The sequence below is a fragment of the Carassius auratus genome, chromosome 17 (genome assembly GCF_003368295.1).
Source record: "Carassius auratus strain Wakin chromosome 17, ASM336829v1, whole genome shotgun sequence".
Lineage (NCBI taxonomy): Eukaryota > Metazoa > Chordata > Actinopteri > Cypriniformes > Cyprinidae > Carassius > Carassius auratus.
The window spans coordinates 25,480,765-25,507,936 of record NC_039259.1 but is presented as its reverse complement, the minus strand read 5'-3'; the positions used below and the strand labels follow the sequence as shown (position 1 = coordinate 25,507,936).

Below are 27,172 nucleotides of genomic sequence, written 5' to 3'. Positions count from 1 at the left end.
GTGCACATACAGTAATTGCAGCTTCCAAACTCTTGAGAAATTTATTTTGTATTATGTGAGAAAAATGGGCTGTGAATGTTTTCAAGTTTCCTTCACAGGAAAGTTTAGTATGCTAATTACCACAGAAAATAATTCAACTGACAAAAGACTTGTGTTCACAGTAAATGCACTAATAATGGAAAGTGTCAGCACTGGAAATAAACATTTAAAATATGCAACAGTCACACTGTTTCACAATTATAATTGCCACATTTATAAACTACATATTAAAGCATGACAATAACCAGTCTTTTACAGTATGTCATGTCATGACCAAACAACAAAATAAACCTGGTTCTTTCCACTTGGATGGATGCTGCTGACATAAACCTCCATCCACCTAGAAAAGCAAGCTCTTTAAAGGTGAAGTGTTTATTCTTTCCATGTTAAAAGACTTTTTCCATGCCAAAAACTTTCTGCATGTTAAAACAACCTCGCTGCTGAATACATTACATTTAAAATGGCAAAAGGTCACGCTGTTAGAAACACTTAAAGTTAAAAATACGTTCTTGTATGCTGACCTACATAATAAGACATTCAACACATTTTTGGACTCCACTGAAAGGTGTAAACACGGTGGCACTTTCAAAAAGAACAGTGCTATTCAAAAGCAACAACAAAAGATGAATCAAAACAGATTTCCATTTCTAACTCTCTTTATATAATGACTTTATATAATAATAAATGTAGAGAGTGTTAAAGCCCTGCGGTTGGCAGTGAACTGGGTCGTTGGGTGTGATAATTTCAGCGCAGCTTGTCTTAAGTACACACAGGTGAAATTTACCCACTGGCTAAAGCTCAGTAAAAAGAGGCGCAGGTGCACTGATAGCCACGGCTGATGCTTGCTTTGGCAACTCTCTGACAGCACTGTGGCTCTAATCCAGATGCTCTGTCACACCGCATCAGGATGGATTTCTATCCAATACACTGCTGCCGATTCTGTATCTGTGCACTGCATTGTTATAAAACAGTCCTGGCTGCTGATTGGTCAAAACAATATAGCATGCAAAGGGAGCCATAGTGCACAGCATACACAAAGACCAACTACTAACCAGAGTGTACAAGTCATGACCACATCTAATAAAATTTGCCGAGTTAAATAAAGGAATAGTTCACCCAAAAGTGAAGATACCTTAGTTTACTACATCCTCAGGCCATCCAAGATTCAGAGGAGATTTGGAGAAATTCAGCATTCCTACACTTGCTTACCAATGGATCCTATGCAGTGAATGGGTGCCGTCAAAATGAGAGTCCTACCAGCTGATAAAATCATCACAATACTCCACAAAAGTCCATCAATCAATGTATCGTGAAGCCAAAAGCTGTGTGCTCTTAAATTTTTCCTTTCTCTTTGGAGTTTTGGAGCTTTGCAAAAATCAACGCGTTTCAGAAAGGCGGGGGCTAGAGGAGCAACAATAATGTACATTATGTGAAAAATAATGTTTTCTTTTTTTTTTTTTTACCTTAAACCGCATAAACACATTGCATTACACCCAATACACAACATAACTGTTCTTTTTAGCAACGTCATATGACCCCTCTAAGAAACAAATCCATCATTATGTCCATAGTCCATAATATTGCATTCTCCAGTTAAAAAAATCAGGAGTGAAATATAAGCTCCATTTACAATTGAACACAGTCCAAAATTATGATTAAGACAGCATCACCGATTATAACCACTCGCCACTCACGTCTAGTGTAGACACAGTGAAATACTGGTTTTGCTTTGTTTTACAGAACTAATCAGTGCCTGGTTTGTGTACGTATGTGTGGGCGGAGCTATCAAAATAGGGGCAAGACCCTTTTTAAGTTGGGGCATGTTTGCTTTGGTGATTTCAAATGTCAACAATGGCTACCAGAAATTGTTTACCCCAACGATACTGATGGATTTGTTTCTCACGAACACACATATTTTGGCTTCACAATACATTGTGATGGACTGGTGTGGTGTTGATTACTTGTGGATTTATTATGATGTTTTTATCAGCTGTTTATTAACTCTCAATCTTACGGCACCCATTCACTGCAGAGTTCTCACCATTGGTGAGCAAGTGATGGAATGCTGAATTTCTCCAAATCTGTTCACATGAAGAAACAAATTCACAGCAATGCAGCTCAGAGAAGCACCAGTGTGTCTGATGTTCACCACACGGATCATACTAATCTTGAAGAGACTATAAGCCATGCTGAACAATGTACCGGCAGACAGTCGCGGGCGAGTTCTGGGCGTCTGCATCTCTTGGCGGGCGTGTGGCAGCATGTGGTAGCGCTTGGCTTCATTCACCAGGTCCCTGCAGGCCTCTGAAGATTTGATCAGCTCCTCGTTGTCCACCACATTCAGCAGGTAGCTGGGATGGATGAACGGAAGCCGTACCACCGCCAACAGCTCAGACACATGCTGGATACAGGACAGCAAGGAAACAGAGGACAGAAAGAAAGAAGTGAGTGGGAAGAGAGAAAGACAGAAAAATGTGAGTTAGCTTTGTGCATTACACTCACTTAATTGCGGTAAATTGCCATTATGGATGGCCTCAGGCCTTAATGCATTATTATTTTTAACGACTAATGAAAAAATAATCTCGGGATAATTAAGATTCAAAAATTCACAAATTTGTTATGATGTATCGTGTTTACAAATTAGCTTCCTAGAAAAAAAAAAAAAACAGTCTTCCAACAAAGATCCAAGGGATGCTGTGTGAAGATGCTCATTACAAGCACAGAGGTGCCAGTAAATAATAAATAGATACTGATACACATTATATGGAGACAAACAACCTCTGCTAACGTCAAACCACACAAACATCAAAACAAGTCTGAATATCAGAGCTGGAAGCTAAACAGGGTTTTTTTTTTGCATTCAACAAAAAACTGAAAAAGTTCTATAAGTTACAAGTTTGTATAACATGTTTTTCAGTATTTCAAAAGAAATGAATTGAATGAGCACGGTGCAATGTCCGAACTGATTGCACTGTATTTTATGTATTCACTGTATTTTATGTAAAATCATTTTCTATTTTTAACTGTTTTAAATTCATTTTAAAATAAGTCAATTTTTAAATCATTTTCAAAGTTTTGAAATTGCTTGTTTTATTTTTGTGATTATTTTTCTCAAATTATTATTTTTCTTTCTTTTATGTAAAGCACTTTGAATTACCATTGTGTCCGAAATGTGCTATATAAATAAATTTGCTGTGCCTTGCCTAGTTAACATGTAACAGAAGAATCGCTTCTCAGTATTATATTGGGTCACATCCCGAAAACCTTCACTTTGGCAGTTATTATGCCTCTTATTAAAGTAACCAAAATTAGATCCTAGTGAACTGGCAAATTACAAATCCATGTCAAATTATCAGTTTATGTCAAATATTTTAGAAAAGTTGTGACTGCTCTGTTGTGCTCCTTCCGGCAAATTTGAAAAAACTATGAAGAATTTCAGTCAGGTTTCAGGCCCCATCATAGCACAAAACTTCACTTGTTAAAATGACAAATTACTTGCTTCTTGCATCAGACCAAAGCCGCATGTCATTGCTAGTTTTACTTGATCTTAGTGCTGTGTTTGACACTATAGATCATGACATACTCAGAGACTGATTACAAAACTATATAGGTATTCAACGGCAGGCTTTAAGATGATTTAGATTGTACTTGTCAAGACTGTTATCACTTTTATTTAAATGGGTAATCATCTCAATTAACACCAGTAAAGTATGGAGTGCCACAAGGATCTGTCTTAGGCCCTCTGCTATTTTCAATATACATGTTGACCCTTGGTCATATTATTAGGAAACACTGGATTATTTCCATTGCTATGCTGGTGAAACTAAACTATGTAACAGTGTATGTTAAAATTGTAAAGATTGGATGACCCAAAATTTTGTACTATTAAATTTAAATGAGACAGAGATATTACTTATTGGGCCAAAAAAACAGTACATAGAATCTCTCAGATTACAATTTGCATCTAGACGGATGCACTGTTACTTCCTCTAAAGACAGCAAATTGGGTGTTTACACTAACTTATCTTTTGAAAATCATATTTCACATGTTACAAAAAACTTTAGAAATGTTACCTGTTGCTTATTTATACATGTTACCTGTTGCTTCTGATGCAGAAAAGCCAGTTCATGCATTTATGAACTCTAGACTGGATTACTGTACTGTAATGTGCTGCATATTCAATAAAAAAGCTACAGGTAGTCCAAAATGCAGTTGCAACTTTGTACTTTCATTTATGTTTGATCAAATGCAAATTATTCTTTTGATTGTGATGAACACATCTATTTTTGCTGGGTTGGAACAGCAGCTATGCAAATTTTTCTCTATTTGCTTCTCTGTTTCTGCCAAGGGATTGGCATCCTGAGGTAACTAGGAATTACACAAGCTTCAGTCTTGATACAGCCTTACAAAGATCTGAGATGACCGGACATCTGAGAAGATGGCAACCCCTCAGAGGACCTCAGATGAGGTCAACACTGAAACAACATGCAAAACTACAAAAATTTGCTACAAGTTTGATCGCAAAATATAATCATTGCCGTTAATAGTGTTAACTGTTTTCCTAAATATAATCTAGAAACTTAAATTTTCTGTAAAGCTGCTTTGCAATGAATTGTATCATGAAAATCACCATACAAATAATTGATTGTGAATTGAATTTAACAGGCAGGCGTTAAAATGATAGAAAAGTTAAATGAAAAATTAAGAGAAAGGCAATTAAATAATTTATATCTAATTAAATGCATACAACATTTGAATAATGTAAATTACATCAGATCATAACCTTTGAAATGTATTTTCAATCTATTTATACATTTATAATGATTATATTATTAATATAAATATAATTATATATATTCATAAAATTAATAAAAAAATGTATTAATGAAAAAGAAAATTAAATTATTAATTAATGAATGGAATACATAAATAGAACAATGAATGAATTAAATAATAAATTAATTATTAAATTAATTAGAGCAAAAAGTGTGTGTGTGTTTAATAAAACTTTAATGAATTAAAATAAATTATAAATAAATGTATGAGTAAAATGAATGAATTAAAGAACAAATGAAAGACTACATTAATTTATTATATAATAAACAAACAAATGTTTTGATTAAATTGAAACTAAATAAAAACATTTTGAACTACATTTCTAATGTATTTATAATATGAATTTATAATGAAAATGTATAAATTAATTACATTAAATATAAATTAATTATAAATTAAATAAATTCATTTAAACAAATTAGAAAATTAATGAATAAAGGGAATAATGAATGAATAAACAAATAAATACATACAAATTAATGAATTAATTAATTAATTAATTAAAGAACAAAAAAATTAATTACATTAAATAAACTAACAAAATAAATAAAAGAACAAACAAACAAATAAATAATGTAATGCAATGAATTCATAATAAACAGCCATACATTTAGCCATATTTGACAATATCCATGCAGCCTGCAGATCTGTTAAACCCACATAAAGCATCTGGTCAACAATCACACCATGATCCCGAGCGTTATCAGAGCTGGTCAGTTTTTATTTGTTTGATAACAGGCCGTGTGAACAGCTTGACGTTCCGGTGATCCTTTCCAAACGCTGCTTTTTTGGGTTTTCATCAACAGCAGGCTTCCATGGTCAACAATCCCAGCATGCCATCGTTCCTTGTCCACTATATCTCCTGCAGGACTGTCAACACAAAAAGACACGGACAACATCTGGTGCGGCTCACAGTCAATTTCTCATGCCAATCCGTTTCAGAAGGACCATTCGTTTTTCGAAAAAACAACAACATCTGCATGCGAGAACATGCAGTATTTCCAACCAGAAAGGTCAAAGATTTACTGGCGGCACTGGTGGCATTTTATTAAAGTCCCCAGCGAGACTGGAAAAATCTGAACTGTCACTTTCAGACAGTTTATCAATCTGCCATTTCAGGTGGGGGCTCAAAAACCAGTCGTGGCACGAGAACAGATCAAAAAAATAAAAATGGTATCTGAAAAAGGTGTTTCTAGCAATCTAGAGGCAACATGGCCGCCGAAGAAATCCCTCAGGATTACAAGCATTCTCTCCACTGCTCAGGCAATCAAGACTTATCGACTGAATGATCTAGGAATCCAAATGCAGCTCCGCTCAACACTCGCCTGAACCTATCTGCAATAATGTCATGCCATGAGGGAGCCAGACTATGGCATGCTGAATACCAGATTAAGACAGCACAAACCGCAGCTTTACTGGGCCAAAAGATGAATCATCAGCTGGCTGAATGCTGAGCAAAAACATAAATGCAAGGTCAGAAAACATGGATGCTTTGAGTGCAAACACATCTGATTTACACTGTATGTTGTGCTCAAGGTATTCCAGACGGAATGGAATGCATGCATTAGCCTCTTTATCACTTCCCAACAATCAGGGTAAAATATAACTGAATGTGTGATTCACGCCTTACTTGTGATGGGAAATGCGGTGTTGCATTGTTTCTAGACCAATCAAACCTCTGGCGATAGCGTGTTTTCTTCTTCTTCAAAAGAAGGGGTTTTAATAGATGGATGGATTCATTCTTATGTTTCATCACACCTCTGTTTATCAATTTCTCCTGTCTACCAATAGCTGCTCGCATAAAATTCAAGGCATTGATGTTTGCCTACAAAACTACCACTGGCTCTGCACCCATTTACCTACATTCATTACTTCAGACTTATGTGCCCATTATGTGCCAGCTACCTTTCTAATCTATTTGTATTCTATCTATTTTCTTTTTATTTATTATACAAAAGACCTCTAACACTAGCTTGCTCTATTTTTTTCTATTCTATCGGTTTTCTTTTTATTTATTATATTATTTAAAAGCTCTTGCTATGTGTACAGTGTCTAAGCTAACTGAGACATGTTATAGCACTTATATATCATTGCTCTTTTTGTTGTTTTTGATTGCTTCCACTTTCCTCATTTGTAAGTCACTTTGGATAAAAGCCTCTGCTAAATGAATAAATGTAAATATAAACAAATGCACTTCTTGGAAGAAATATCATGCATGACTGAATATAAATGCATTTTGTTTAAAACAAAAGGCAATAAGGAGAAAGATTTTAAACATTTCTAAAGTTTGGATGGTAAAAAAATAAAATAAAATAAAAATAAAATTGGTAAAATTTATTTACAATTATCAAATCATAATGAAATACAAATACAATTTCAAAACAACTACGGTAACATATACAATTTAATTGAATGAATTAACAGATGGAGTGGCTTGAATCACTGTTGCATCACTTTTAGACAACTCAAACCTCTGGAAATATGGTGCATGATTGCACGCAAATGCATTTTGTTTAAAACAAAGGGCAAATAGCAGATGGATTCATTCTAAAGTTTGGATGCTATTTTAGAGTTGGCAAGACAAAACAAAAAAACCTGCAAAAAGAAAAATCACACTCTGTCCGTTTATATTCGGATGCATCAGGAGGCATCTGTCAATCTGACACAGTGTTGTGGCACTTCACAGAACAGCTACATGTGAACACATCAGAACAGACAGCAGCGTGTTTGATACTCAGCAAATTGCTATTGATCTCTGACAAATAAAAACCCCAACATCTGTCAGCCACAGGTTTCTGATTCAATACTTTTGACAGATATTCCCATTTACAGGAGAAATCATCTGTTTCTTTCTCTCTAGCTGATGAAAAGACAAATCACGGCAAGACATAAAAAAATTAAAAAAAATTCAATTCAAGGTCAATTCAAGTTTGAGAGGTTTGAGAAGTTTACACTACTGTTAGTTTTAGTATTATTTGCATGATTACTAAACTTTACAGACATTCATTCTCAAGAGGAAAGTGTTCGCAGTTAAGAAACATGTAAGCGGTTACATGAGCAAAGCCCCTCCCCCCACAAAAAAGAAATAAATAAAAAAATTTAATCTAAAAAAAAAAAAAAAAAACTTCTTAGACCACAACGCAATTTGATAAAATAACATGAAATATTATAAAACACAATTAAATAAAATTATTTAAATTATATTTAAATTATGTATATATTTATATATATACATTTTTATTTTTGTTTTGAATAATAGAGACCATTAATCAGTTTGACTAAAAATAAATATTTTGATTATAATAATATTTTCAGATGTTTCGGTTTCGTCCTTTCCAGATTTTACAGTATGATGAAAGTCAAAAGTCTTGTTTCCACTAGACTCGATCAGGGCAAAAACAAACAACTGGCAAAAACCCACCACCTCCCCCAGAAAAGACGGCCTCCTGACACGACAATAATCGCTCTAATATTTCATTTCATGGCCAGACACGCTCGCTGAGCGCTTCACGTTTTCCTCCAGACATATAATAAACAGCCATCCCTGAGGCAGGCCGTAACATGCTGGAATCAAATTTGCGATGTTTATTTTGCAGCTTGTAAATATACAATTTCTCTATCAGAGCCATAAATCACGAAGCCGAGCGGCTCTCTGAGCGAATCGGAGCACAGATGCTAATAGAAAGTGAATATTCAGGGAGATCTCTTGCTTGTGTTTCAGTGCTTGAGGGCACTGCAGTTTGATAAAGAAACACAGAAAGAGAAGTGTGAGAGAAAAAGAGAGCTACGTACACACAAAGACAGTCATGCATTAAAAATATATTAGATAACAGGAGGGGAGACAGAGAGCAGAATCCGGCGCGGGACGGCAGACTGACGCGCAGCCACTGCGAGCAGCGTTTGATGGATGGGGAGCATCGCCGCGCTGAAAAGAAGACAGATTAAGCGTGTCCAAGAAACACTTTTCTCTCAGTGGAATATACGGAGAGATGCGTATCCCGGCGCGGCGCTGCAGCCGGACAGCGTCATCTCTAATGATGCCTGTGTGCTGAGATAAAGGTGAAAAATGACCTGGGAAAACAGCCTCCGTCGCAATACTCAGCAATTGCATTTCACGGTAAACCAGAGTCAGCACACAGGCCAGACCGGAGCGAGAGTGATCTGTCCTACTCATCATATACGGACAAAACATGAAACTGAATGATTGAAATTATGCTCCATAAACATAATGTTCAATATGAGATGAAATAAAATATAACAAAAATAAAGTGCCTGTTATGCATTTTTGTAATGCTGCCTTGAAGTGAATCAAGAGGTCACTATTCTCCATGTAGTCCTTTTTAGTTTTCGAGTTATAGAGTCAAAACGTTCTTCAGTACAAGACTGGCCCTATTTTCTTGGGCGAAAAATCAAAATTGCACTAAGTGTATGAGTCACTACAGAGCACCAAATCAAGAAAATATTTTAAAAGCACTTTAAAGAAGCTATTTAAAAATGGCCTTAGTGGTGGAAATATTGCCAGGTTATACATATTTATACCCGTCCATCCCAAACGGGTCAATTAAATCAAAACTTCTAACAATTGGTCTTAACCTCCTAAGAATAGTGTTCCAGTGCTGAACAATGACCCCTTTCTCCACTTCCAAGGGTCCAGAAGCTCTTTTTTTATGGCTGTTTAAAAGTGCATTGAATTGGTTTAGTATTTTTGCTGTAATCCGTTTGGTGAACTTCCACAGTACAATGAACACTAATCCTTCAGTCCACACAAAAACACACTCATTCTTTCTCACCTACAGCACCGGTTTGTTTGGGTGAGGAAGCTGTGATTTCTAGTAGGATGTAGGCGTTCTGCTGCTAAAAAGAACTAAGAATAGGAGAAAGAAATGTGAAATGAGGAATAAAAAAAACACCTCAGAGCTGCAAGCACAGGCTAAAATAACTCGCATTAAAATTGCATTCAATTTAATGAAGGTACTATTCAAACGTCCATGTATTATTTTAATTAAATCTTTATAATTAATTTACAGAAGGCAGACTTTGTTTTCTAGCTTTCATGACTTAATTTGTATGACATTATTACTGCGTTTGGATCTTAAAACTATTTCCTGCTCAGGGAATGGCAAAAATGTAATTAAATAAATAGATAAATAAAAAAATTATTTCACCCCATATGCAAAAAGAAAGGAATAAAGCAATTATATTTTGTAGATACATTTTTACATTTTACATGAAAATGCACTACATTCGCTCCTATAACCTGTTGTCATTCATGCATAAGTAAATACACAAATGCAATATAAATTAATCAATTATACAAATAAATAAGTGCATTAAAAATAAATGCTCAAAATATTAAAGTATAAATGAGTGAACTTAAGTAAATGTAGAAAATAGCAATGCATAAATGCATGAATAAATAAATGCATGAATAAATAAACATGAATAAATAAAATGATAGTTTGCATATATACAGTTTAATTTGTACCTTTAAAAAAAGTACATTGGTTCTTACAATTTCAGTTATTTTATGCATGCATGATAAATAAAAATGAATGCATAATATAAGAATGCATAATAAATGCACAACATATTAATGCATGAAACCATAAATAAATGCGAAAAGTGAAAATAAATGCTAATGTAACACAATAATATGATATAAATTTACTCATAATGTCATGCATTATTGTTAAAATGCACTCTATGCCATTCAAAAGGTTTTCAGTTGGTTTGCATACATTGTGTACATGAGAACAGCCTTCAGAGAGACACACAGCATCTAATCCAAAGCGTTCGGTCCATGCAGGATTCAACCCCGGTAAAGCTGACAATCAGAACCAGAGTTCAGCAGCTCTCTGTGAGAAGAAACGTCCTACTGTGAGCCAATCTACTGAGACAACACCAGAGAACACCTGAGACCTGAGAGACGACTGACCCGAGCTGACCTCACCCGAACACAAAAACATCCTGAGGAGACATGTCTTTTTCAATAAATTGAGAATCTGTTACTTGTTACTGCCTAAAGTGTCAGATTTTTCACCTGTTTAATGGTAAAAATGTTGCATCACTTTAGTACATGATTTGAGAAACGCAACACAGACGTTGCAGGATAACATACTTTTTCACAATTCATTAAAAACAAATACGAAATAAACAAACAAACAAACAAACAGATCAGCCCTTTCTAGGCTGATTTAATTCCAGGGTGTTTCAACCCAATGCTGAATTATGTGAACTCACTAACTGACGTTAATTTTGGCATAAAAAGAACAAAGTTGCTCATAAAAGAGCAATAACCTTTGGGAAATGGAAGCCAATATTCTTGAAAAAAAACTTAATTGTTTTGATGGCGTCCAGATACGGAATCTTATCCGACACCCCGAGGCTCTTTTAAAATGATCAAACGTTTAAGGCATAAAACACTTTTCATTTTCCATCCACTTGCATTATAATAGTCGGACTGTATTCAGCGGCGCAACATTTCCATATTTAGTATGAGTCACTGAAGAAAAGGCCGTAAAGTTACAGCGTGTGATTTATACAGTGGAGGAGAAACTGTTCGATACGCAGAATAAGAGAGCAGAAAATAAAGACAGAGACAGAGAGAGCGCAAAAGACGGTAAATAAAGGAGGAGTGTTTGTTCTGCTTCAGTGCCATGCTGGATTTGTGATTTCATAGGCTAAACCCCAGGGGAACAGCGTGAAGTAGAGGAACTCATTTCAGCCTGAATTCAGATTGATTTCCTATCTAGCTCCTTCTCAATGGAGGCAGTGCAGGGCCAAATAAACATAAGGTCACTGCATCAATCTCTGCCACTTCCTTCTGAGCGAGTTTCACAGCCACTCCAAACACTGCTCGACCGGCTCGCGCGCTTCAGAAAAAGCTCATTTATTTAATAGACAAATGCCCGAGGAATTTAGTCGCAGTGTTTTGGCGAGTAACATCTGTGTCTAGAGTAGCATAATACACCATAAATAAATAAATAATGCAATGCACGTGTATAAATATAGTCATGATAAGCTAAACGATTAAAATAACTGTCTTCCATTGAAATATATATATATTTTTTTATGTATACAGTATATATGTGTGTGTGTGTGTGTGGGCATGTTTTTGTGACATATAAGGGCACAACTCTGTATAATGACATGGGTATGACACAGGTATTAAAAGGAGAGGGTGACCGATGAGGACATAACCCATGTCCCCATTTTTCAAAACGCTTATAAATCATACAGAATGAGTTTTTTTGAGAAAGTAAAAATGCACAAAGTTTCCTGTGAGGGTTAGGGTTAGGTGTAGGGTTGGTGTAGGGTGATAGAATATACAGTTTGTACAGTATAAAAACCATTACGCCTATGGGATGAACACACTTTACACAAAAACAAACATGTGTGTGTGTGTGTGTGTGTGTGTGTGTGTGTGTGTGTGTGTGTGAGCCGTGCTGGCAAAGAGAGTTTGAATGCGTACGGTTTAATTTTGAGCTAAAGACAAAAAATTTACAAATGTCAGGTTTCCATAAAAATGAGTTTATTAAGACCATGTCTATCAATCCCAATACTCCAAATAGTAATTAAACATCTAAAATGAATCTGTGCGATCCTGATACATACACATACTGTTTACACAGAATTACAGTAAGATATTCACGCAAACATAATCTGCTACGTCTTAAGTGAACGTTTGGGGAAAAACATTTTAAATATCTTGACTGTAATTTCATAATGAATCTCTTGTAGCTTGACAAGCTCGTTTCAGAATAGCTCCCTAAAACTTCCATTCACATCTGACACAACAAACTGTTAAAAGCACAGCTACATCTGCTGACATTTAAATAATGCAACCAATGTTAATCTTAATTAGCCATCAACTACTGCTGACTGTTTAAAAACTTAAAATACACCCTATTGCGGCGCGCTTACGTAACGTGTGCCTCTTAGCTACAACACCAGAGAAAACCTGCTGGGGCTCTGTCCCAACTCACACTGAACTCTTATAAAATACATTTTTATGAAGCCAATTGAACTCATTTGCAACCCTTTCATTATAAAGCTTGTTTTCTGCAATGGGATAAAAAAAATTCTTATATTTTCTAAAAATTGCAAGATTACGTATACCTCACGATTTGGGCTTTTTTCTCAGTTGTGACATTAAATCTCACAATTGCAAGATATGAACTCGTAATTGCAGGTTTAACTATTGCAATTCAGATTTTTACATTTTTCTCTTTATATGTTGAGCTTATATCTTAAAATTATGACTTCTTTTGCAAGTTATAAACTGTACGTTTACATGATTTATATAAGAGGATAACAAAAATGTGCTTGTGACTTTCCCCTACAATTCAGATTTTTTTCGGAAGTTTCTATCCCCCAATTCAGATTTTTCTTCTTAGAATTGGAAGTTTATACTGTATCTTGCAATTAAAAATTTTGGTAACACTTTAGAATAAGGTTCCATTAGTTAATGTAAGTTAATGTATTAATTAACATGAACAAACAATGAATAATACATTTATTACTGTATTTATTCATCTTCGTTAATGTTAGTTAATGAAAATACAGTTATTCATTGTTAGTTCATGGTAATTCACAGTGCATTAACTAATGTTAACAAGCACAACTTTTGATTTAAATAATGCATTAGTAAATGTTGAAATTAACATGAACTAAGACTTATAAATGCTGTAGAAGGATTGTTCTTGCTTAGTTCATGTTAACGAAAGTAGTTAACTAACATTAACTAATGGAACCTTGTGTTACCAAAAAATTTTTCTTTGAAATGTGAGATACAAACGAATCATCGCAAGATAAAAAGTATCTCAAGTATCACAAATTTTCTATTATTTTATGGTGGTAAAAGCTTCCATATGACATTTATTAATTTACCTTTTGGCACACACTTCATGTCAGGAACACAAGTAATCCTTTAAATGCTCACTGGGCTTTTTTAAAAGAGCCATGGTGGTTTGAATCTGATTTTTGGTGGTTGCTGCCACGAAACTACTTTTTTAACTACATTAACCTTTTGTAAAGAGAAGTAACATCTTGAGCTGTATTAGGTTTCTCAGAGCCGTGAAGCCCTGATGTCCAGCTGGAGCGGGATGATACGCCTCCCGTTCAGTCCGTTTCTCTCCGTTCTGCTACAAAAGAGCGTGTAATCGAGTGGCTTTTAGTAGATTTAACATGAGGAAATGACGGCACGTTCTCAGGATGTAATCTCCTCACACGCTCGGCGTGAGCACTGCATCATGAATGTTTCATCAGGACTCACTCACACAGATACCAACATCAGTAAAGTCTACCGCACCTCAAAGGGAAGAAAGACCTTTCTCAGGAAAGAAGCACATTTCCTGGAGTTGATTACTTGCTACGCAAACCAGTGATTTAATCTCGCAATTCTGTCAAACAGGCAGCAAAGATGTGGTTTTTACTCTGTTTTTTTTTTTTTTTTTTCATATCAGAGCTGCTCTGCAACTCTTCTGGCCACAGAAGATCCAAACACACATCTCTGTGTGCTGTATAACAATGATAGATCCAGCTTAAACACAGAGGAAGAAGTTCTGGTTGAGCACACACATGGGTAAACATTCAGACGAGGCAATGGTTTACATTTCACTCTCTTATTAGAGATAACAATTCATTTATTTGAGGGCTTCTTAATCAAGGCCTACCTTGCTGTAAATTTAGGGTCTGTCCTCTAAAATAACCCCAAAACTCAAAATTAGTCAGCCAATTAAGCTCTTCACGTTCACCACATCTGTATATGAATTTAACTACAGTTAAAAAAAAATGTCATCAAAATGATTTTTCTTAAATAATTTTCTTAAGCTCACTCATTTTGTATTTGCATGATAAAAAAATACAATAAAAATAGCAATATTATGAAATATTATTACCATTTAAAATAAATGTTTTCTATGGGAATATACGTTAAATTGTAATTTATTTCTGTGCAGCAAAGCTGAATTTTCAGCAGTCTTTTTCGGTGTCCTTCAGAAATCATTTTTATATGCTGATTTGCTGCTCAGGAAACATTTCTGATTATTAATGTTTAAAAAGCAGTTGTGCTGCTGAATATATATTCTCAAATTACATTTTATTTTATTTATCTTTGACGAATAGAAAGTTCAAAGAAACAGCACCTTTTTTTGTTGTTTTTGTCACTTTTGTTGAATATAATGCACCTTTGCTGAATAAAACAAAGAACAAAAATAGATTTATACATCATCTGAATTCTAGTGATGTATGGTTTGTTAGGAGGACAATATTTGGTCGAGATACAACTATATGAAAATCTGGAATCTGAGGGTGCTAAATTTTTGTATCTAAATATTGAAAAAAAAAATCACCTTTAAAGTCGTCCAAATTAAGTTCTTAGCAATGCATATTACTAATCAAAAATTATGTTTTTAGATATTTATAGTAGAAAATTAACAAAATACCTTCATGGAACATGATCTTTACTTAATGTTCTAATGCTTTTTGCCATAAAATAATTTATTTTTTTGATGACTATTTTTGTGGTCCAGGGTCACATTTAATTCAATATAATATAATATAATGACCCTCAAACTTTTGCACAGTACATTACTTCTCTACTATATATGGCCAAACTACTCTGAATGTCCGCAGTAAACTAAACAAACAATACAATGATTCAAATGATAAATTGGCTTTGTTTAAAAGACAAAAGGCCACAAAACAAGGTCCATAACTTTAGGAGAAAGTAGCTGCATTCAAATTCCCATGCACTGCATTTGATGAACAACTTCTCTATCGAGGGACATTATGCAAGAAACCAGATCTCCAGAATCAATATGGAGCAGCTCTAGGGTATTTCTACATGAGCACCAACCAAAACAGCGTGATTAACCCTGCTCTCCTACCTGCACTCGGCTGCTGGGGTCCTTTTTTATCCATTTGATGACCGTCTCGTAGACCAGCTCCTCTGCTTTCGTGTTCAGGCTGTCGTTGGACATGTAACTGACCAGGTCTTCTTTGGAAATGTTGAGGATCTCGTCCTGACCGGCCACGTCGGGGAAGTTCTGCAGGGCGAAGGCCTTTGCCATGTTGTGGAGTTCGGTGCACTGCATCGCCTCGGCCATGGCCAACACTCCCAGACAGTTAGCAGCCGTCAGCTGTTTCTCTGTGAGAGACACACACGTACACACATGAGCTGGGAAACAAACCTTGAGCACACTAACAATGAGAGGTGTTGGGAAGATTCAATTTACCCAAGCTGTGTAATATATAAGTGTAATATCTCAAGCAGCTGGATGGAAAAAGACCCAAGCATGGGAATCGATCAGGGACTTTGATTCCTCCAGACAGACAGAGACCTTTTCTACTGCATGGAAGGTCAACAAACAAACTACTACTAAACCTGCACTTACTTCACAAGAACAGAACATGCGGCTTCAAGTCAACATTAAACCCATGCAATATTCTTTTTACTTCCACAACAAATGAAAAATATAAATAAAGATGTTATAAATACAAATAGTTTTTGTAAATAAACTTTACACAGGAATAAAAACAAAACAAATACATTAAATATAATAAAATATATAAATAAATAATATCATCCTATTATAATATTATCATGTAAGCGGTAAGTCATGGGTCAAGAACTGAAATTTTAAATAAAATGGATAAAAAGTGTTTGCTGAATGCATGACAATAAATATAAATAATAAACAATGATATTAAATGTGTGTATATATCTATATGTATTATATTTATACATTATGAAAATATTTATTTATAAAATTCCTCACTAAGGTTATATATTCTCTTTTAAATGCATTTTTTTTTTATTCTTAATAAATGCAAAATATATATTTTTATGTACAATAAATGTTAAATTATATAAATGACTTTTAGAAATACTATCAGAAATAATATTTTCAGATATATAACATATGTTTTATGTTATATTTTATATTATATGTTAACATATTATATATAACATATTATATATAAACACACAAAAATACAAACACACACATGCACATATATAGAGTCTGTTAACTTACATTCTGTAAGTGGCATTTAAAAAAATAGTGTTTAATATCAACTGATTTTTGTGTAAACATATCATATATTGTATGACATGCAAATACTGAAAAGTGAATTTTTTTTTATTAAAACATTAAATGTTTATACTGTATAATGAATTTTATTTTGCATTTGCATTTAATTTCTCAACATATCATTATTTCATATTATTGTGCAATTTGAATCATAATTAATTTACTAGCATTTTAGAAAGGCTGCATTAACTACAAAAGTAAATAATTAAGGCTTTAAGTGTGAAATTGCAGATGTGAGCATTACTCTTTCTGCTTTAAATAAAGCATAAAGTATATGACGAGCTCTGGGTAAAGGTGTAAAGAACACATCTCCCAACACTCAAAACACAATTATGTGTAATGAAAGCACATGCGCTTATGAAAGTGTAAATGGCTTCGATTTCTTTTACCAAAAATTGTAATGCCCCATCTTGACTGTAAGAACTAAAAACTCTTTCACCCTGTTGAAACCTTGAAGAAGAATCTCTTTTGGAAAGCATTCACTTTTAATACACATTCAAGTGCCATATATTGCTTATCTGAAGCAGTCACGCTAACAAGAGCGTCTCAAGTCAGTCTTGCACATTTCGACTTTTGTATACTGAAGTATACGGAGCGCTCTCCCTACAGGAGAGAAAGTCATTTCATAGGTGTTGAGGTGCTGATAGATTAATAAGCTCCGGATCCCAGGGGTTCATGGGAAGAGAAGCACAAACCAGAGCTGTCAGAGCCACCGACATCCACTTTTTGATTCTGAAGTTAAACTCATTATTCACATTCCTCGCACCTGCCTCATAAACAGCAAATGTAAAAAGGGCATAATTCATGAGAGTGTCAGAAAGCATTTTGATTACTCAATTCAGTTAAGTGCTGTCAAATATATAGTCACTTTGTCACTAGTTAGTCAAAGTGCGCTTCAATTATTTTTAAGAGTGACAACTGCATACTACAACCAAAAATCACTAAAGAATTATAATGTTGTATATAAAATACAAATGTTGCACAGGTGTAAAAATAATGAAAATAAATACATACAAAGTATAAAGCATAAATATGTATCAATAAGTTTTATATATGTAAATGTTCTAAATAAATGTGTTTCACTAATTTCATTTAAAAAGTGAAACTTGTATATTATATTCATTCATTACACACAGCCTGATACATTTCAAATGTTTATTTCTTTTATTTTTGATGATTTTAACTGACAACTAAGGAAAAACCCAAATTCAGTATCTCAGAAAATTAGAATATTGTGAAAAGGTTCAATACTGAAGACACCTGGAGCCACACTCTAATCAGCTAATTAACTCAAAACACCTGCAAAGCCTTTAAATGGTCTCTCAGTATAGTTCTGTAGGCTACACAATCATGGGAAAGACGATTATTGACACCTTGCACAAGGAGGGCAAGACAGAAAACGTCATTGCAAAGGAGGCTGGCTGTTCACAGAGCTCTGTGTCCAAGCACATTAATAGAAAGGCAAAGAAAAGGAAAAGATGTGGTAGAAAAAAAAGTGTACAAGCAATAGGGATAACCTCACCATGGAGAGGATTGTGAAACAAAACCCATTCAAAAATGTGGGGGAGATTCACAAAGAGTGGACTGCAGCTGGAGTCAGTGCTTCAAGAACCACTACACACAGACGCATGCAAGACATGGGTTTCAGCTTCGCATTCCTTCTGTCAAGCCACTCTTGAACAACAGACAGCGTCAGAAGCGTCTCGCTTCAAAAAGGACTGGACTGCTGCTGAGTGGTCCAAAGCAATGATCTCTGATGCAAGTAAATTTTGCATTTCACTTGGATATCAGAGTCTGGAGGAAGAGAGGAGAGGCACACAATCCACGTTGCTTGAAGTTTCCACAGTCAGTGATGGTTTGGGTTGCCATGTCATCTGCTGGCGTTGGTCCACTGTGTTTTCTGAGGTCAAAGGTCAACACAGCCGTATACCAGGAAGTTTTAGAGCACTTCATGTTTCCTGCTGCTGACCAACTTTATGGAGATGCAGATTTCATTTTCCAACAGGACTTGGCACCTGCACACAGTGCCAAAGCTACCAGTACCTGGTTTTAGGACCATGGTATCCCTGTTCTTAATTGGCCAGCAAACTCACCTGACCTTAACCCCACAGAAAATCTACGGGGTATTGTGAAGAGGAAGATGCAATATGCAAGACCCAAAAATGCAGAAGAGCTGAAGGCCACTATCAGAGCAACCTGGTCTCTCATAACACCTGAGCAGTGCCACAGACTGATCCACTCCATGCCATGCCGCATTGCTGCAGTCATTCAGTCAAAAGGATCAACAACTAAGTATTGAGTGCTGTACATGCTCATACTTTTAATTTTCATACTTTTTAGTTGGCCAAGATTTCAAAAAATCCTTAAGTAATCTTAAGTAATATTCTAATTTTCTGAGATACTGAATTTGGGATTTTCCTTAGCTGTCAGTTATAATAATCAAAATAAAAAGAAATAAACATTTGATATATATCAGTCTGTGTGTAATGAATGCATATAATATACAAGTTTCACTTTTTGAATGGAATTAGTGAAATAAATCAATAAATCTTTTTGATGATATTCTAATTATATGACCAGCACCTGTATATATATATATATATATATATATATATATATATATATATATATATATATATATATATATATATATATAATGAAGAAATATATTTAAGTATAAATATTTTGAAAAATAATGTTAATAAATTAATAATTAATAAATATTAATTACTAAATATACAATTAATAAATAATTAATATCTATATATATACACACACACACACAGAGAGAGCAAAATTCATGCTGAAAATCAGTTTTAAAACCACAAATACAAACTACTCAAACAGCATGAATTTATTAATTCCATTTCAATTTACAGATCAAATCCCTAACCCTAACCCTAAATCATAATCCAGCATCCTGCAAGCGTCTGAATTCAAATTGTGGAGCTCAATTGACATGTAAACAGCATTGTCAATTCAATCCTGAATGATGCCGAGCCGGCCGTCAGGATCTACATGCTAAAATATGGATGGATGGACTCCTCAGAGTCTGGCTCCTGGTGCAATATCTGACTAAAGTATTACGACAAGTATTCAGATAACTAGAAATTACCACATCAACCTTCAAGATATCTGATTCGCAACCAGTGTGCAAGTCATTACGACTTCTGTAATGAGCAACTGTATTTCTGATTCACTTCAGTCCACAGCAGTGCGTGTATGTGTGTATGTGTGTGTGTGTGTGTGTGTGTGTTGTGCTCATGTGTCAATCAACATAACACAAGCCTCCAGCTCTGAAAGGAGAAACAGAATCCAGAAGGAAAGACTGAGACATGGACAGAATGAATAATGAGCGTATTCCCTCACGGCTTCACCATGAAGTTCCAGTAAATTACTCCAAGTTTTTAGAGTACCTACAAAAACAAACTCATTAGAAAGCCAATTACCATAATTTGTCCATGAGAGATTGAGAACTACAATCATGTTCTGCATTTACTGCATTTATTTCCTGAGGTCCTCTCACAATGTTACTCAAGGTTACTTGCACCAAATGCAGGTTTGCTTGACTGCTTTTTAATTCTCGCTTTGACCAGACGTGATGGGAAACGTTTTTCGGAGCAATTTGTCTGAAAATGAAACTAATGCATACAGGGTTGTATTAAATGCATGCAATTTAGTGACTGAATTTGCTGCAAGATTTTGGAAAAGTTTCTGGGGAAACATTTTATCCGGCAGGTTCTTACCGAGGAAGGAGACACAGACTTTACAGAAAGTGTTGAACTGGAACTTGTTGGCCACCTCCAGTAAGGTCTTGGCGTTGGCCGAGTCGATAATGAGGGAGCCGGTGTAAACAAACTCCAGGAGAAGCTCCAGAACCTCTGAACTGATGTTGCTCATTGTCAGCTGCATCTTCTCACCGTTTCTGTTCTCTCCCGATAACCTGGACACAGCATGAAGAAGGTTAAACCTGCAGCTTGTGTCTCATTTTTTTTGTTTTCAGTTCACTTTTGATCTGTTCCTCTTACAAATATCTATAGACTGACTGTTACTGTTGTTACCTAAAACTACAACTATTAAAAATAGCTTTCATTAACTGAAATAAAGCTAAAATAAAATACAAATATTAGATAAAACTTAAACAGAAAACAAAAATTAGAAATGCTGCCTTAGCAATAAAATCAGGACTAAAATTAAATACAAATTTATTAAACAATTTAATTAAAAAAAATATATTGAAATGCTGCCTTGGCAACTACAAAAATATGTATGTATATGTGAATGTTGAATTACTACAAAAAATTTAATTTAATTAAAAATACTAAACAAAATTACTATTTTCTTTTAAGTTTTCATTTTAATTTTAGTTCATGTTACTAAAAACTAAAAATTAAAATGAAAACTGAAAATGTAAACATTAATGCTAAGTCGAAATATTAATAAACACTATAATAGTTAATAACTAATATTGAAATAACACTGCTTCAAAGGACCTGAATATAGTTGTATGGACAATTTTAAGGCATTTCTCATGAACTTTTCTGGAGTTGCGTCACTGCTACATCACCGCATAAAGGTTTTACAATAATTTTAGACAGAAAAAAAACCAGCATACTTAACGACATGAGTCTGATTAAACAATAGTTTGTGGACTCCTCCTTTAAGAAACAATTAAAAACCTATCAAGCAGTCAAAGCGAGATGGACTCATTTGGAAGAGCATCAACTAAAGCTGTTCAGCAAGTGTGACTCAAAGTCAAGCCTGTGCATTTCTCTACAGCAGCGCTTGAGGGAAAACTTGAGTGAGCTGCTATGCATTTTCATGCATAATACATGTTTAAAGGCATATGGAGAGTGCAGATTGCCTGGCTCCTGAGATGAGCTGCTCTCCGTCTAGAAGAGGGCCGCTGGCTTAGCATATCTGCTGAGGGCTGACTGGCAGACGGACGCACTGCGGTTTTGGTTTTCGCCATTGTTTGGGTGCATGTCTTTAGACACTAACCTATAAACCTCAATTATCAGGGACGCTGCAAAAAAACAAAGGTGTCTGGAGAAACAAAAGCTCATAATGATGTTCCATTAATGGACGACTACATCCAACAAGCGGTTAGACATGGCAGTGAGGTGGAAATAATAATAATAATGATAACCTCTCTTCTGCTTCGCCTTACGCTTCCTATTCTACTCGAGACACATGCATTAAAGGTGAAGTGTGTAATTTCTGAGTCACTATCAGCAGCAGATAAAAAAATCTTCTTTGAGGTAAGTAAATGTGAAGGGTGTTTGCATGTGTTTCTGGAAAACAAACACTTTTGCCTGATCGAGTTGTGTTTTAAAATGCATCATATAAAGCAGAGTAAAATGCGAGCAATTTAATGCTACACCAAAACTCAGATAAATTATATTAGCATAACAAATGTAATTTCCTCAAATCACAACATGTGTTTAAAGGAATAGTTCATCCAAAAATGCCAATTTGCTGAAAATGTACATGTACTCTCCCTCAGGGCTCAGGTTATCCAAGATGTAGATGAGTTTGTTTCTTCATCAGATTTGGAGAATTGTAGCATTACTTGTAGCAACCAGTGGATCATCTGCAGTGAATGGGTGCCGTCAGAATGAGAGTCAAAACAGCTGATTAAAAACATCACAATAATCCACGAGTAATCCACAGGACTCCAGTTCATTAATTAACGTCTTGTGAAGCCAAAAGCTGTGGACTTGTAAGACAATCCATCAATAAGACAGTTTAACTTTAAACCATTGCTTCTGGCAAAAATAGACTGTAAATCCATAATCGATTATAGCGCTTTCTCCACTGGAAAAGTCCATCTCCTATTATCCTGTTACTTCAAAATCCAGCCACGTTATTTATTTAAGCATGTTTTGGACTGTTTACACTCATAAACGGTGTTTGATCTGTGCAAATATCTTTCCCGATTCAAACAGATTACTTTTTCACTGGAGAAAGCAATATAATGGATGGAAGACTTAGGTCTTTAGATGGAAGGAACAGTTTAACACCCTAACGATGGATTTGTTTCTTGCAGTTTTTTACTTTACAAGATTTTAATTGATGGATTGGTGTCTTGAGGATTACTTGTGGATTACTGTGATGTTTTTATCAGCTGTTTTGGATTCTCATTCTGACGGCACCCATTCACTACAGAGGATCCATTGGTGGGCAATTGATGAAATTACACATTTCTCCAAATCTGATGAAGAAACAAACTCATCTGCATCTTGCAAATTGTAAATTTTTCATTTTTGGGTGAGGCATTTCTTAAAAATTCTAGATGTGCAACATATGCACAGATAAATGCATGCTACATGTGACAGACAGACAGACAGACAGTGTAATGAAAGCAGGGAAGGAAAGGAGGGGGTAGAAAATCAGTTCTGCCACAGGGAACCAGCAGCCATCCTACAGGGAAAGGGACCATTCCATGACTGGGACGTGGATTTACTTTCAAACACCTGCCAAAACAGAGTTTAACACGGCCTGCGTACGAACGGTGACGTTAGTCGTTATAAGAGCATGGACTTGGAGGAGGCAAAAAGCAGAGTATGAAGGTGAGGTGGGTGTCTCTGGCAGTGGCTGAAAAATCAAGAAATGTTACTCCTGAAAAGAAAAACAAAAATGCAAAGTTTATTGCTGTCAGGTGTATGTGGAGGAGGAGAAATATTAAGAAACAAAAATGCAAAAAAGTCGTTGACCATTAAGAGGTGGGAAAGAAAAAGAGCTCTCTCTGTGTCCCTGAGATCATGCTTAAATTTGCAGTATTTCCATAAACACTGCTGCTTAGAAAAGTGCTTTCGGGCCATAATTTTATTCTCAAGTATGATCACATGTCTGGCCTGAAAAAAAATAATCTATATGGTTATCAAAATCTTTTGTCCATGGACTATGACTATTATATTGATTAAACTAGGACCAGTCAGTGACGACAATATGGCACTGGAAGGGGGAAAAAGACTTGAATTAAAAAATGAATGAAAGGGTGCATAATATTTGAATGATTTTGCTGGTTTCTAAAATGCCTCTCTTTTGGATACATTCAGGCAGCATCACATGTACTCATTTTAGAGGTCCCAGAATGCATTGCAATTTAAATAAACTATTTCTAAACAAATAAAATATAATACAAAAAAAAAAACTTAAAATAGATGAGTTTAGAAATAAACCCACAAACACATACATGCACAAAGAAACAAATAAATACTAACTTAAAACGAAAATAGTAATAATTCATAATAAAAAATAATATTTTTAAATATAAATAAAAACACAAACACATAAATGCATAATAAAAGGATATGAAACATAAAATGAATGCTTATATATATATATATATATATATATATATATATATATATATATAAGCAAAACAACAACCTGTGCTCAGAAATACAGCTTTTAGTATAAAACGTCAGGCATAAAAATATCTGGCATGAAATATTTTTTTTTAATGGTTATCAGAATTTTTCTTTTTATCCACTAACTACAGCTATTACATTGATTAGACTGGGAAAATACAGTGATAAAAGTACGCCATTTAAAGGGGCCAAAAATCTTTTAAGAATCTCAGGGGTTACTAAAATAAACAATTTCCATTTTTCCCAGAAATGTTGAGCACATTCATTTGCCTACACCCTTGAGTGGGAAGGCAGTCTGAAATATCTATAAATCTGAGTGCTTACATTGTTCCTGCATTCGCTGACATTACTTGCAGACTGTTGGATAACATTATACCTGATCACACATCTCAGCACAGTTTAATCAACATTTGCTTTCATGAAATCTTCAGTGCAAGTGAGTTATTTGAACAGTAAAATGTATTTTTTAGGTGAAACTACTTTTCTAGTCATGCTTTATGCATTATTTACCTATTTAGCCGATCATGGCATCAGCTTACAATGGTTTGCATGTCCTTTGGCTGTAGAGCTCTCAAAAACTCTTGTTAAATCATCAATCTGGACTACTGAACCAGTGGGAAACAAGTTTATCCATAAAGACAGGAGCCGAGTTGGTGACCCGTCCTCTCAGCGGTGGCACAGCAACTTTGGTGACGGGATGTGACGTCTCCATTCCCTCCTTGAGGGAATGAGGGTTACCATATGTAACCAAGATGTCCCCTTCCAATCGGTCACTCTCGATGTCGCGCCTACAATTTGGTGTAGACCGGAGCTCGGAACAAGTAGTTTCACTCACATTGTCAAAACACTACCTCACTGAGTGAGATTGGATAACACTGGGAAAACATACCCATTTCACTTGAAGCAGGGACGCTGTGGAAGCCCCATATTTCCTGAAGGAGTTTATGGGAGCAAATACACATTAGCATTCATTTAAGTGCATATGGAGAAATCAGAGGAGATTGTTACCCTCTTGGTAAGGCTCCACACAAAGGCTATAGAATATAGCGAACATGTTGGGGGTCGCCCAGCCCGCACCTCTACAAATACCTATCAGCGAGGCACCACATGCCAGCGCCCAGGAGGATGCAACAGTTCTAGTTGAGGGAGCTCACTTCCTGAACCGGCAGGGCACACACTGTGCCTGATAAGCCAGGGTGATGGCATCCACAATCCAGAAGGCCGTCCTCTGCTTAGAGACGACATTCACCTTCTGCCGAAATCTGTAACAGACAAAGAGCTGGCCTGAGGTCCTTAAGCTTTGTGTCCTGTCTACATAGCATCTTAATGCTCAGAAGGGACGAAGCAAAGCCAGGTTCACCACTTGGACTTTGAAGGGTGTAGTGGGAAACTTTGGCACTTAGCCGGGCCAGGGCCTCAGGATTACCTGGGAGTCAGCCGTCCCAAACTCTAGGCACGAATTATCAACCGGAATGCGTGCAGGTCCCCTACCCTCTTGATGGAGGCCAGTGCAAGCAAGAGCAGAGTTTTCAATGAAAGAAACTTTAGTTCAACTGAATGCAAATGCTTGAATTGGCCCTACTGTAATGATTTTAGCACTAGAGACAGGTCCCAAGAGGGTATAGAGGGGGGCCGGGAAGGATTTAACATCCTGGCCAGTCAAAGGAACCTGATGAAGAGGCCATGCTTACCGAAAGACTTCCCATTCACGGGATCATGGTACTCAGCAATGGCAGGAACCTGGACTTCAAGGCATAAGTGTGTCTTGTAGACGGTGCTCTTGCCGAAGTGATGGTGATCGCTACCTACTGGGGTAGGTCACCTAGAAACTCCAAGTCCTGTCCAGGGACTAGACATGGAGGTTTCCAAAGGTCTGGACACGGATGCCAAATGGTGCCCCATCTCTGATTCAGTAGATCCAACCAAAATCCAACTCCATACCGAGAAAAGAGATCCTCTACAATGGGTAGAGTATGATCTTTTCCCAGTTGACCCGAAGGCCCAACAGGCTGAGGTGCCAGAGCACAAAGTCCCTGTGTTCGCACAACTTGTCTTAAGACTGTGCTAGAATAAGCGAATAAGCCAATCGTCAAGATAGTTGAGAATGCAAATACCTAGCTCTCTGATGGGAGACAGAGCCCACTCTGTGACCTTCTTAAAGATACAGGGAGACAGGGACAGCCCAAAGGGCAAAACTCTGTACTGATATACATGCCCCTCGAACGTGAACTCAGAAATGGTCTGTGGCGCAGAAGAATCGAGACATGAAAGTATGAGTCCTTTAGGTCAATCACTGCAAACCAATCTCGGGGAGGGCCGCACCCGAAGATGCGTTTCTGCGTCAACATCTTGAATGATAATTGATTAGGGGCCAGGTTCAAGACTTGCAGATCCAAGATTGGCCTTAACCCACCGCCTTTCTTGGGTACATTAGAGTAAGGGCCGTAAAACATTAGGCCGTAAAACCCTGACCTCATATTGGCTGGAGGGACCTGCTCTATCGCATCCTTTGCCAGCAGGACTGCATTCTTTGCCCACAGAACAGGACCATCATCTCCATTCACTTTAGTGAAGCAGATGCCATTGAACTTGGGGGGGGGGGTGCCAGGTGAACTAAATTGCATAACCGAGACTGATGGTCTGCAGCGAGATGGGCTGGGTAGCGCTGACCAGGCACCTAGAAATTGTACAAGCGGGACCAGCAGTACCACAGCCGTAACCGCAGTGGGGCAGCGAGATGGAACACAGGGACCCAACTCGGGTGGCTTTTGATCGAGCCCGAGAGGGGTGTGAGTGGTTCCACAGGTTGGCAGAGGGTGCCTGAG

General features: G+C 36.1%; 1 protein-coding gene across 1 annotated transcript in view; it reads right to left on the bottom strand.

Annotated features, from left to right (window-relative positions):
• Positions 1–27,172, bottom strand: part of LOC113117741 (kelch-like protein 29) — a 114,340-nt gene that overhangs the window by 40,705 nt on the left and 46,463 nt on the right. The window contains exons 7-9 of the mRNA XM_026286642.1: positions 20,718–20,914; positions 15,766–16,025; positions 2,242–2,440 (exon numbers count right to left, since the gene is read on the bottom strand). Of these exons, the coding sequence (XP_026142427.1) occupies positions 2,242–2,440; positions 15,766–16,025; positions 20,718–20,914 (656 nt within the window). The remainder of the gene's footprint in view (positions 1–2,241; positions 2,441–15,765; positions 16,026–20,717; positions 20,915–27,172) is intronic.